The sequence below is a fragment of the Phoxinus phoxinus genome (genome assembly GCF_949152265.1).
Source record: "Phoxinus phoxinus genome assembly, chromosome: 2".
NCBI lineage: Eukaryota > Metazoa > Chordata > Actinopteri > Cypriniformes > Leuciscidae > Phoxinus > Phoxinus phoxinus.
Window position 1 is genome coordinate 27,380,423 of NC_136877.1, and position 12,915 is coordinate 27,393,337.

General features: G+C 38.9%; 2 protein-coding genes across 3 annotated transcripts in view; one reads left to right on the forward strand and one right to left on the reverse strand.

Annotated features, from left to right (window-relative positions):
* Window positions 1–273: 273 nt before the first annotated feature.
* Window positions 274–7,749, reverse strand: chpf2 (chondroitin polymerizing factor 2). 2 transcript variants are annotated; one of them, XM_079639302.1, is made up of 5 exons: window positions 7,487–7,749; window positions 6,304–6,703; window positions 3,756–4,320; window positions 3,088–3,270; window positions 274–2,297 (listed from the first exon to the last, which is right to left on the reverse strand). In XM_079639302.1, exons 2-5 carry the CDS (start codon window positions 6,576–6,578, stop codon window positions 1,026–1,028), a joined length of 2,295 nt encoding a protein of 764 aa, XP_079495428.1. In that variant the 5' UTR covers window positions 6,579–6,703; window positions 7,487–7,749; the 3' UTR covers window positions 274–1,025. The 2 variants fall into 2 exon arrangements, with proteins under 2 accessions (XP_079495428.1, XP_079495427.1); XM_079639301.1 differs by having other exon boundaries at window positions 6,304–7,749.
* A 2,644-nt stretch (window positions 7,750–10,393) lies between these two features.
* Window positions 10,394–12,915, forward strand: part of prkdc (protein kinase, DNA-activated, catalytic subunit) — a 36,995-nt gene continuing 34,473 nt past the window's right edge. The window contains exons 1-7 of the mRNA XM_079605445.1: window positions 10,394–10,698; window positions 11,462–11,538; window positions 11,632–11,736; window positions 11,891–11,965; window positions 12,251–12,359; window positions 12,547–12,659; window positions 12,742–12,841. Coding sequence (XP_079461571.1) covers window positions 10,533–10,698; window positions 11,462–11,538; window positions 11,632–11,736; window positions 11,891–11,965; window positions 12,251–12,359; window positions 12,547–12,659; window positions 12,742–12,841 — 745 coding nt within the window. The 5' untranslated portion in view covers window positions 10,394–10,532. The remainder of the gene's footprint in view (window positions 10,699–11,461; window positions 11,539–11,631; window positions 11,737–11,890; window positions 11,966–12,250; window positions 12,360–12,546; window positions 12,660–12,741; window positions 12,842–12,915) is intronic.

The following is a 12,915-nucleotide window of genomic DNA, read 5'->3' on the forward strand; positions in this document are numbered from 1 at the left end:
GCTCCATACGTTTGTCTTTCAAAACACATTCAAATATATAAATTCACATGCAACTTTTTTGTCAGTCTAACATTTTTGACCTAACATGTAGAAGTAACCCGAGATTTTAAGTTAAAAAGTTATGTCAATAATACAATTAAGTTTATAATAATACAAATAAATAATAAAATCAAGTTCATGGTTCTCTGATGTTGTTAATGGTCACATGACATGGCAATCGGCAGGTAAAAAAAAAAAAAAAAAGTTGGGTTGCATCATAGTCATGACTCATAATCAGGTTTCACAGATAATTTGTTTATTCAATCCTGAAATATTCAGCATTCTGTTTGAAGGTCATACAATCATATATCTGAAGGAAGAAAGATGGCTCAAGTTACTTCCATAGCTGAGACTAGAACCTCTTCTAACCATCAGAAGTCTGACATATACATATAGTAAAAGATCAATGAGTTCCTTATGCATTTCACTTCCTAACGTAAGGTTCCTGCATTCAGTCATCGGTAGTTATGTAAACGAGGTGAACCCTATTTCTCAGGTTTTATTTAAAGAGTTTTGAAAGAGTTAATTCCACCATATGTAGATCCTTACAGGGATTGTTCACCCAGAAAATGGAAGTTCGGTCATTGTTTGCTCAACTTAAAGTAGGTTAAAACCTGAATTACATTCTTTTCTTCCTGCAGATCACAAAAGAAGTGTGAAAGAAGTGAATTTTGATGAATTGGTCACCTTTGACATTCATTGTATGGACAACAAAGACATTCTTAAAAATATATTTTTATGATCCGAAGAAGAAAGAATGACATGAGGGTGAGTGAATGATGACAGAATTTTCATTTTTATGTTAACTATCCCTTTAACAAGGTAACTTCACTGTGTTTAATTGAGTTGAGTCACTGGATGAACTTTGCAGAGAAGTTCACAGCATCAGGGTGAAATTCACTCGATCAATATCAGTAGGTCATTTAAGGCCACCTAAATGAGAATCATAAAGTTGAATCCATCTTAATGTTGCAGTAGTAGTCAGTTCAGGTGCTGTTAGCCTGCTCCTGTTCAAACAAAGCCATTGCTAGGTGTGATCGAGAGGCCAGCCCCTCGAGGTTACTGAGAACGCAGCGGTGATAGATGTCCTCACTGAACCGCGGGTTACATTCCCTGTGTACATACTTCTGAACTAGCGCTGGCTCGACAGCCCGAAACACGTGCAACCCAGAGTAACGTACAAAGATCTCGTAGACGTCCATGCTCTCAAGCAATTCATCATTGTCCAAGATGTCAGCCGCCATCTTTGTGCGGGCAGCCATGTAATCTGCATTGTAGAAGCAGGCTTCTTCAAAGACGTGGCGGTCAAAGTGGCCATCGCGCAGCGCCTCGGATGCAAACGATGAAGCGGCAGAAGGTTGTTGGTCGCGGTAGACCAGAGCGGGACTGTACTCTTGAAAGTGGATTGGGAAGAAGACCTGCCAATTGCTGATGGCGTTCATACGGCAGCGGTTGAGAAAGTCGGCGTTGACCTCAGTCCATACGCTGGCCAGGAAGAACAAGGTGTCGACTGGGTGCTTCTTGGAGATGATGTCCATCAGCTTGACCTGTGAGGGAACTTCAGTCTTTACACTAATCCAAGGAATCTTTACATCACCGTAACGTTTCTCTACCTCACCAATCATGGCTTTGACACCGGCAAAGACGTCTGTCTGGCTGACTCGCTGGGCATCGAAGGGGTCATATACAAACAAGAAGGTGAGCAGAGCATTGTCATGGGTATCCAGAGCATTCATGACATACATGTCAAGGAAGTTACCCACAAAGTCTTGATCGTGTGCCGTCACAGGGAGGATGACCTGTACTCGTGTTGCTTCTGTCACATATGGCATAGGGATGATCTCGACAGCACTGAGCGGCTTCAGCAGACTCACCCGTTTGGCAATGACCTGACTGTGACCCTTCTGCGTAAAAGCTTCCAGGGCCAAATCCAGCACATACTCCATGCCTCGTGTGGGATCGAAGCGTCGGTACCCGTTCAGCAGACGCCGCTTACGGAAGCGCAACTGGGGCTGATAACGCTCGTTCAGGCGGCCCACTGCGGTCTCCAGGACTGAATTTACATCTGCCCGGTCCGCACCTCGAAGCTCACACTTCGGAGAGCTGTCAGCACATGAATAAATGTGCTCTTCAGTGAAGTATTCCCAGTTGATCACCTCAAAGCGGGTTTTGGGTCGAAAGGGTGGGTTGATTCCGATGGGCCACGTGGCTCCGGCTTTGCCCTCTGGAGTGAGCTCACTTATGTTATTGATCTGGTTCTGTGGCCAAAACAACAGAACAAGTCATTGTAAGGAGCAGTAATAATGTTAAACTGGTAAAAGGAACAAGTTATTTATTTGCTTTAGGCACATTATGTCTATCAATCGCTTCATGTATTATGCAGAAAGGCAAGTTTTCTCCTTGACTTAAAGACAAAGTCATCCTATCCAATCTAAAGGCAGTGGAAAAAGCGGAGATAATTAATTTCAAGGTCATTTCTTGCTGTTATGTGATGCGTAAACCTTGCCCGATTACTTATACAGCATATTTGCACAGACATGAAAGACTGTGTCAAAGCTAAGCATCTAAAAGATTACATTCAGTGCAATTTAATTTGGACTAAAATATTGATTCATCTTTTTTAAATGATTTAGTCTGAAATCTAAAATATTTGCTAATACTAATAAATTACTAATATACATAGATAATGTGATTGTAGCATGGCTTCGACCAGCATGTACACACATTAACCGACTACACTTGACCTTGGCATTATGTATTTGGTCAAAAAGTCATTTAGTTAATCTTGATGGAGCTAACAGAGACATATCACATCCAAATACAGCATGCATTTAATAAAATGCTAAATTGTGCAGGTCTCAACAAAATACAGGTTAGTCAAGATGCATGACAGGGTCATATTACATTCTTAAACTAAAGGTGCTGATTCTGGATCAGGTTTTTGCACGTGCCTAAGGGTCACAACTGGGAACTTAACCAGCTGGCTAGAAATTAGTAGCTTATGAAAATGAGAAAAATGATCTTCTAAGATGAGGTACAGTAACATACCTGTAACTGCTGAATTTGAGCATAGGTCCAGTCCAGTTCAATCTGGTTGTAGCGTTTGTGTAAACGATACATCAGGAAAGGTTCAGAGACGGGGTGGACGGTGAAGGCGCCTTTAAACTGTGCACTGTCCTCGCGCTCAGGGTCCACGTTCTTCTGCAGCTCAAAGTAACGGTAGGTCATCTCCTACATCATTTAAAAGATCACAACAGCACTGATCATAATCCAGGTGTTAATTCTTAATCCTTCAGTGCATTGTTTTGGTCTAGATCAGGGGTGGGGAACGTTGGTCCTGGAGGGCAACTCTCTTGCAGAGTTTAGTTGCAACCCTAATCAAACACACCTGAACAAGCTAATCAATGTCTTCAGGGTCACTAAGCCTACAATCAGGTGAGTTTTTTTCAGGGTTGGAGCTTAACTCTGCAGGACAGTGGCCCTCCTGGACCAACGTTCCCCACCCTTGGTCTAGATTAATAAAGAAAATAAGCCATTGCAAATGACCAAGCACAAAACAATATTTACTTTCTTTTCACTATGAGATCATGATGTTTAAGTTCAGGAGGAGCAAATTACACTGTGGTTACTCTGACAAAAGGCTCAAACAATCACAGTTTTATACACCAAGTGATTTTAGCTTTTCATTTACATTGATTTAAAAAGCTCTCCCCCACCTGATGGTTCTCCACACAGCTAAGACCCAGGTAATCGATGATGCAGCGACCAAGCCACTCATCTGGCCTGACGCTAAGGATGTCATTTCGACAAGAGTCCAGGTGGGGCTGCAGTCGGGCTAGCAGGCTACGTGACAACAGATACCCATATCCACCATGGCAATATCGGGCACGTTCTTCACCCCCGATAAACTCCTCTGCTCGTCCCATGTACATATCCTGTCCCGCACTAAGATGATTAACCAGCTCCATGACCCTTTCAGCTTGAGTGTACGTATCATCTTGTGCAAGGTAAAACCAGTCATATTCATTGCCGTGGTGTTGGTGAAGGTGCCGTATAGTTTCATACATCAGCCAGACGGGTCGATCATCACCATGAGCAACTACAGCCATGCCGTGCGGTGCCTTTGCACTCCGTAGGCCAGTGAAAAAGAAGGTACGGTGAAAATGGTGAGCTACCGTTTTATTGACTGCCACCCCTAGCGTGTTCAGAGTGGCGCGTGAGCTCAGGATGCCCACCAGGAGCCGTTCTCGGATGCCCAGCTCTGTGTGGATGTAGCGAGTCCTGTGGCAAACAAACAAAATGTGAAACTGAACAGTTTCATTTTAATATAAATATACACTACTGTTCAAAAGTTTGTCGTTATGTTTTTTTTTGTTTTTGATAGAAGTGTCTTGTGCTCAAAAAGCCTGCATTTATTTGATTCAAAATACAGTAAAAACAGTAATATTTTGAAATATGATTACCTTTTAAAATAACTAATAACTAACAATTTTACTATATTTTAAAATGTAGTTTATTCCTGTGATAACAAAGCTGAATTTTTAGTCTTCAGGGTGACACAATCTTTCTGAAATCATTTTAAGGTGTTGTAGTTTACACAACACCGTTTTCAACTAAAAACGGAAAACTTTATGCATTTCGGCCATTTATTTAAAAGACAACAGCGTTTTGGGGTGCTGAACTTTTAAAAACAGGTTTCAAAGTGCAAGTTTTTGAAAACAAAACTGTTATTGTCTGATTTGTCTCTGTATAAACTACAAAAATGCAAATTTGTGAAAACGGTGACGTCATGTGCATGCGTGTTGTGTAATGCATGTTCAGTCTATATTTCTTTACAAAGTGACATCGGCAACTACCCGTCTGGCATGCATAATACAGCGATTTTAGACGTTTTCGTGGATCTATGTGAACGGGGACAACGTTGTTGTCAGTTTGCGAAAAAAACAGAGGAAAACTTTTTCATTTTTAGTACAGCGTTGTCATGTAAACATACCCTAATATGCTGATTTGGTGCTCAAGAAACATTTCTTATTATTAATATTATCAATGTTTCAAACGGTTGTGCTGCTCAATTATATATAAATATATATAGTCTCTGAAAAGGTTTTGGCCAAGAGTATTGGGATAGAGATCTAAGCCAATTACACAGCTGAGTGAGACAAATGAGGGATATCTACTATGATCTCTTAAGTGAACTGCTTTAATGACCTTTGCCTCTGCTATGGCACCATATTGTCACCATAATTATTTATAAAGCTGTAATATGTTACTGGTGACATGAGGATAATGTCACCGGCACCAACTGAAACTCACTTTGTTGTATTAAATGTAACAATAAAATGTCTACTTTAAATGCTGCATATTACTATTTTATTTTTAAATTGGTAACATTTTACATTAAGGTTTTTACAATAAGATTTCCTCATAATGGAAAAGGTAGAATGTGCTCCACTCCAAAACATTTTAAACAGGACGTTGCTACTCTAATAGAAGTCCTGACATGTAAAAGTAAAGACAATTGTGGAGATCAGCTGACATGCCCAATAACCAGTATCCAAAATCTTTTTTTAATGCATTACATTTTATTAATGCCCTTCTATTTATGCTAAGTTGTTTTGTGATCTAAATTGTTGCCAATATTTTATTTTATTTTTTGGGATGGGAAAAAAAAAACAGGCCCTTTCTTATTCTTTTATCTTATCTAATTTAACTGTTATTTCAGTCCAGACTTTTTCTTTTTTTTTTATTCTTGAATTCTGTTTTTGAATTTTGAACTGTTCATAATTTAACCTGTAACATTTTTACTATTTCTAAGGGTAATGGCATGGCTGCCCTGTATATGCATCCACCAGTGTTTGAATAATAATAATAAGAGATTCTATGTCAGCGGCTTCACAAAGTGGTGAAGAATTCAGCTTTGAGAGAAGCACAGAGGAGATGTGAAAAATACTTGCCTGAGACCTTACTACTTACTGTCAAGTCAAACACAAGTCATATTTCTATAATAACTACTGATGCTAACATGAGCTAAATTAAATTTTAAATAATTTTGGATTGCAACACTCATAAGTGTTTGCAAAATGAATAATAATAATAATAAATTATTTTAGATCCATTTTACATTAGGTATAAGAACAGAAGGCCATAGTCTAATTTGTTAATGATTTATACGTATATCAACTAAAATAACCTTTTATAACAGAGATTTCAGTCTAATCTGAGAAATTAAACAAAACTAACCTGAACTGACATTTGAGGACTCACCTGAGAACTTTCTTGTGTGGTTTGTTGGGGTCCTTGTGATAGGGCACAATGCGAGGTTGGAAGTCCTCATTCCCATCCCCATCTTGGCCATCCTGGAGATCCCTGATATGACCACTGTGTATGAGTCTCCCATTTCCCAGTTCATCTCCACAAGCCTCATCGGTGTCCCCCTGCGTCCAGGACACCATCAGGAGACTGAGGCTACAGCCTAAAGAGAGGCCCAGGATGAGGGGCAGAGCAGGCCGGAAAACAGCCAGGAAAGGAGACAGGCGCATGGTGGAGTAGGCAGTCTTCTGCAAGCCAGACCAGTCAATGGATGCCAAGTCTCGATAGGTCTCCTTGGAGAGCAGTTCAAGTAACAGCAAAGTCTTGATTACAGTAGAGGCATTTCACAGCGATTCTGTAAAGGGAAGTATTTGAATTCCTGACACTATATGATTATAGCATGACTAGTCCAGTCAGTGTTGATGTCTTCACAATCAGATTAATGGGCGATGAAGATGTCAAGTTAGGCAGCGCAAACAAAAGGAGGAGCACCTGCCTCTTTACATTCAAATGACTAACACCAGGACTTTATAATATAACATCCAAATATGCAAAACCGAGGCACTACCACTCCCTCCAATAAAATAGTCCACTGTGACTGACCTAGCCGGACATCCTCCTGCAAGCGATATGCGTGAGCTGCATGTATGAATACATTATTTGAGAATGACTTCTACATTATTAGATGAGGAATCACCTCCACTGGTGATGCACAAAATGTTAGATCGCTACCAGTCGACACCATTTGCAGCCGCAACCAAGATGCACAGTTGACCGTGGACTGAAATATGATATAACGTTAGTTCAGGATATTAGCATGTAAGTTAAGTTGTTTTAGTCTTTTGGAGAGAATCCGCGGTTCGATAGACAATCAACGATAAAGTACATTCAATAAAAAAATCCTCCGCTCACTATCTAGCGTAACTTAGCTGCTTTGCTTGCACACTGAAGCTGAACAACATTAGCAGCCACCACATTTCCCCAAAATCACACTAATCCGAAGAAAATGCTCTCAAATGTGGATTAATTCCTGCGTCTCTTCACATGATTTGTTGACAAATACAAAACAGTCGCGACATTACTTTATTGGCTTTGCTGTAAACGTCTCCATCATCGTCGGGCACGTATCAAGTCCTACCTACGGATGTGCTCGAGAGGAAGATTCAATGCGTTAAAACCAAACGGACCCAGGGAAACAAGCAGCACGCGCACAAGAGTTCCACGTGTACACGAGTCCTACTGCAGCTGAGAGTCGCTCTGACAGACAGCACAGCAATTGTTTGTCCGCGCGGTTCCCGTTATCCCATCCCATCCCGATCCCGCTCCTGCACTCGTCATCGTGGTGCTCATTCAGGCCGAGGGGTGGTGGGAGACACGTCATCAACCACGAATGATAACGTCAAGATTCAGGCCATCAAATGTCAAATTAAATACATGATTACAAGGAGAGGGGAGATGATGAGTCACATTATTAAAGAATAGCTACAATTTAAATGAAAGGGAAAATTTATAATATAACCGTTAGCTCTGGTCCTCTAATTCGATTTGTATCAGAAAGAATTGTGCTCCATTGAAAGTCAAAGTAGCCTATACAGTGCTAAGCATAAGTGAATACACCCATGCTAAAGTTGACTAAAAAGAGGAATACAAAAAAAAAAATCATCTTTTGGAAATTGATCTTAATGCCTTAATTTAAACATAATAAAATAAAAATTAATAAAAATCCAACATTTAATGACACCAATTTTCTTTGTGAATGAATATCGTAAATAAATAAATGTTCAGGGAGTAAGTTGTACACCCCTATGTTAAATTCCCATAGAGGCAGGCAGATTTTATTTTTAAAGGCCAGTTATTTCATGGATCCAGAATCCTATGCATCCTGATAAAGTTCCCTTGGCCTTTAGATTAAAGTAGCCCCACATCATCACACACCCTTCACCATACCTAGAGATTGGCATGGGGTACTTTCCATAAGATTATCTCTCAATGCAAATCAAACCAGCTATTAGGCTAACTGAAATAAAACCATGCCAATCTAGGTATGGTGAATGAATGGCAGGGCTGGACTGGGACAAAAAAACGGCCCTGGCATTTTGGCCCAGACTGGCCCATATGATCAAAAACACCACCCATATTTGCACGCCCTTGAATATGTAGCCTATACCAACTCCTATTCCTTAAAACCACTAATGCCATGTAATGAGTGAGAGTTAAATAAATAACTCCAAAATTGTAAAATTGCCATTTATTAATACAATTGTACTATAGCCTAGCCTACTCCACTCTTATAGGCTACTGCAATTTGCGAGTTCAAAATGAAGAGCTCCAATATTCAGTGTGCAAATTGAACAAAGGAAAACTCAAACCTCGTTTAGATGTGATATTGTGTCTCAGTCCCATGACAGTAATACCCATATATTGTAATAAAAAATAAAAAGCACTGACAAATAAAGGAAGATTTCATAATTAGTTTTGTAATTTCTATGCTTGAAAGAGATAATACATGATCTTTTAATTTGACAAATTGCATCAAGCTTTTATTTTGGCGGAAAACATGGTTTACAAACTACAATTCTAGTAAAATGCGGTAATCGTCAACTATGCAGATGTGGAAATAATGCGTAGTGTTTTGAAAGTAACGTTCTGCTTACCGCAGGCTCTACTCATATCTCTCCTTGAAGGTCCTGCTGCTGCAGAAAACATATCTGTTATTTTGACACATTTTACAGCGTCTGCTTGAAGGGCCTGTTTCTTTTTTTCACGCTATTTCTCTGCACATTCCTTGCGTTTCTGACTATGTTGACAGTTACTGACAGTGCACGCTTGCTCGAGCCCATAGGGATGAGGCAGGGGCATAAATTTCATCTAAATGTTGGGGGGGACAATAAACTTAAAATTTCTCAAGAGCCATTTTTGAAGGGGACACCAATAATACAGGCAAAATTGTACTTGCAAGGATATGTGTACATGAAAGCCTTACTAATGTTATTAGTGTATGGAGAGACCATAGTGCCATATCCTTCCTCTCAAAGTTTCTCTTTGGTTCAATGAAAAAGCTGACTAAATTGACCAAAATATTCTTCATTGGAGTGCGATATTGACAAAAAATTATCTATATTTTCTGGGATTTTATCGATAAAAATAATTAGACAATATTTAGCTGAGTGTGTTATTGTACTGGTACCTTGGCAGGTTTAGGACTGCTGTGGACAGCTGACTCTTAATAGTTTTTAGTATTCTTCATATTCTGTGTGGTGGTCAGTTCACAGCAGTTACAGAAATAATTAATATTTTACAGAAAAAATCTTTTTTTTCCCAATAAGTTTAAATAGATTTTTTTACCTTTTATTGGCATTTTTACCTTTATAATTATTTGCATGCATCATCTTTTGTGTCAATTTCATACATTTATTCCAATTAAATTATAATATTCATCCATCTGCGAAAATTGGATATTGCTCTTGTAGCCTACTGTACTGTCCATATTCATTTCTAAATATCAGGAAGATTTTTTAAATACCCAGACTTACCAGGCCACTTTACCAAATTATTTATTATACACTGCATTGCCAATTTGACTCAAAAATGTGCCCTTTCTGGTCATAGTAGCCTAATAAAAAAACTACCTGTCTACAAGTTTCTACCAGTAGGCCTGTCATCAATAACAATAATATGAAATATAAAATAAAATCTAATTAACAAACTCGATCTGCTTTGCAAAGGAAAACTCGACTCGCAAACTAGATTTGGTATTTGTTCAAAGGTTACATGCAATTTGAAGGATGGTTTTATTTGTTCAATATTATCTAGGCTTACTTATTTATATTTGTAAAACACAATATTGGTGTTAACAGCTGTTAACACTCAAATTGACCTTTGTATTTGAACATTGCTCTCTGTTTGTTTGCGAGTCGAGTTTTCCTTTGCAAAGCAGATCGAGTTTGTTTGCGAAATGCTGGATTTGTTTGTCACATATTTTGCCAGACAACCACTCGGGGTATCAAACAGCGACATCCAGCGGGTGATAGAAGTTTGTTCCTCCAGAGTGACGTGATGCTCAAGCAGGAAGTGAACGCGTCGCATGTGTTTGTGTTGTTCTGTTTTGCCGCCCTGAAGCAAACTCACATTATTTACATGAGCTGTCAACGTTTAATCATCTCTGATGTAAGCAACAGAGATAAATGATGTCTTCCGATACTTCTACTGTTGGAGGGATTCAGGGTTATCTCTTAAAGCTTCATTCATTACTTGGAGAGACAGAGGACAGGAATGCTGCTATAGTCTGCCATGACATTATTGGAGACTTGGGGCAGGAATGCATGATAACTAAAAATCACAATGAACTGGGTAAGAACTTTTTCATGCAAAAAGCATTGCGTTGTGTTTACACAAAATGCAAAAACAAAATGTTTTTATTCATTACTTTTATGCCTATATTTGATACTTATACAGAATCAGATTGCAGTGGCACATGGAGCAGACTGACAGATTTGTAAATCCTAATGTTATCCAGGTTAATTAAGGATGAATAGCTGCATGCACATAAACTCTATCCTATTGTTCAACAAAATAAATAATGTATGCTTATAAACTCACTATTAAAAATAGATAGATGTACAGATAGCTAGATATTTTAAAGGGGAAATTAAAGTGCAAGAGCACCCAGACAAAAATAAACAACTGTACCACACTTATAAATTAAGAAGATTATGTGTGTATTTGTTCAGGCAAGGGATGAGAATGATATCTGCAATGAAATATTTAGTCCGCCAACAAGCTCACAGTGCAGTCATTGGTAACTCTGAACATAGGTGATAGATTGTTCAGTCTTATGGCAGAAAGCACAAGTGAACTTCCATAATGCTCCCTTTTGCACCCCTTTTATAGGAAGGACCATCCTATAGCTGAGGGTGCTCTGCATGCCAATAAACATTTAATGTAGAGGGTGATATATTATGTGTTGCCCATGATAGTCATCAGTTTGGTCATCATTCTCTTTTCAACTGCCACCTCAAGTGGTTCAAGGCCAACCCCGATGACCAAGCCTGCCTTTTTAATTATCCTGATGACAATTCATCTTGAAATATGTTCTAATGCATTTCACTTTCAGTTTTACAGACATCTTTGCTTTTTGCAAAGGAAGAGGGATTGCTCAGCTTTCTCCGAAAGTCTCTCTCTAATGAAACGGTGAGAGGTGTTTATGGGCAAATTCTAATAATTATATATGTATTATTAATCATAAAATTATTACAAAGATATTGATCATACGTTTATCCACAGCTGCGTGATACAAGAGTGGAGATTCTCAATTTCTTAGGGGCATTTCTACAGAGAATGTCAGTCACTGTCCGAGGATGGGAGAAGAACTATGCTGTCGACCTCAAGGTACCTTCAGCATTCAGCAAATTTCTTTCTGGTTTGGCATCACATTTTAATGAGTATTTTTAAGATGACTAATTATATATGTCACCTGCTTTGTACCACTAATTTGCTGTATTTTGGCACATCTGAGTATTTTTTCCTCTCTCTGCATGGATAGGACATTTGTATGGTTGTCTACACAAAGGACAAAGCTGCAAAGTGCAGAAGCCCTGCTTTAGATCTCCTAATCAAAGTGAGTTTTTTATACACACTGTTGACCTAGTGTATGCTGATACCCAGACATGGCCACTTGCACTTACTGTAAGTCATTTAAAAACTCACTTGAGACTGGTAGCCAACTGACTTGACATCTGCAAGGAGAACAATTTCCTTTGAATATCACAATACAAAGTAACATTTAGCTTATTCTCACTTTTTAACTCTTACTTGGCGTAAGAGAATTGTGAACATGTCTGTGCTAATTACATTTTTATATTCACAGACAAACCATGTTAACACATTTCAAAAATCTCTCTAGATACTGTATCTCACGAAAGACTCCAGCATCACCCAGGATCTCAAAGTTGGGGATATGTTCAACAAATTTTATGGAGAGTTATGTCAGAAGAATAAGATACCTGATACAGGCAAGTAAAGAAATCATAAAAACATTAGGCTGTTATTGTGTCTGTTAACATTTTGTTATGTAGCCAAAATATATTGCCATTGCCACCAATAGTTATCTTCAGATGTCTGATTATGATTGCGTGTCAGAATACAAACAAACACGTTACCACATATGCATTATTGAAACATCAAATTGACTACCAACAGTGCTGGGTTGCATTTATGAACTTCTTGGAGTGCTGGGTGAAGTGCACCCCAGTGAGATGGTCAACAACTCTGAAAAACTCTACAAGGCCTACCTGGGTGAACTGAAAGGACAGGTAAAGGCGTCCCATCCGCATATGAATATGTGCTCTTATGTGCATGTATAAAATTGCCAAGTGCTAAATCAATGGTTTTCAGATGACATCTACTACAAAGGAGCCCAAACTTCCTGTTGTTGCTGGCTGCCTGAAAGGAATCACCGCTCTGATGGTGAACTTCACCAAATCAATGGAAGAAGGTGGGTGTGTGTTTGTGTAAATTTACTGTCCTGCACTGGTCTTAACCTAATTAAACGAATATGCTCCCTGTTTT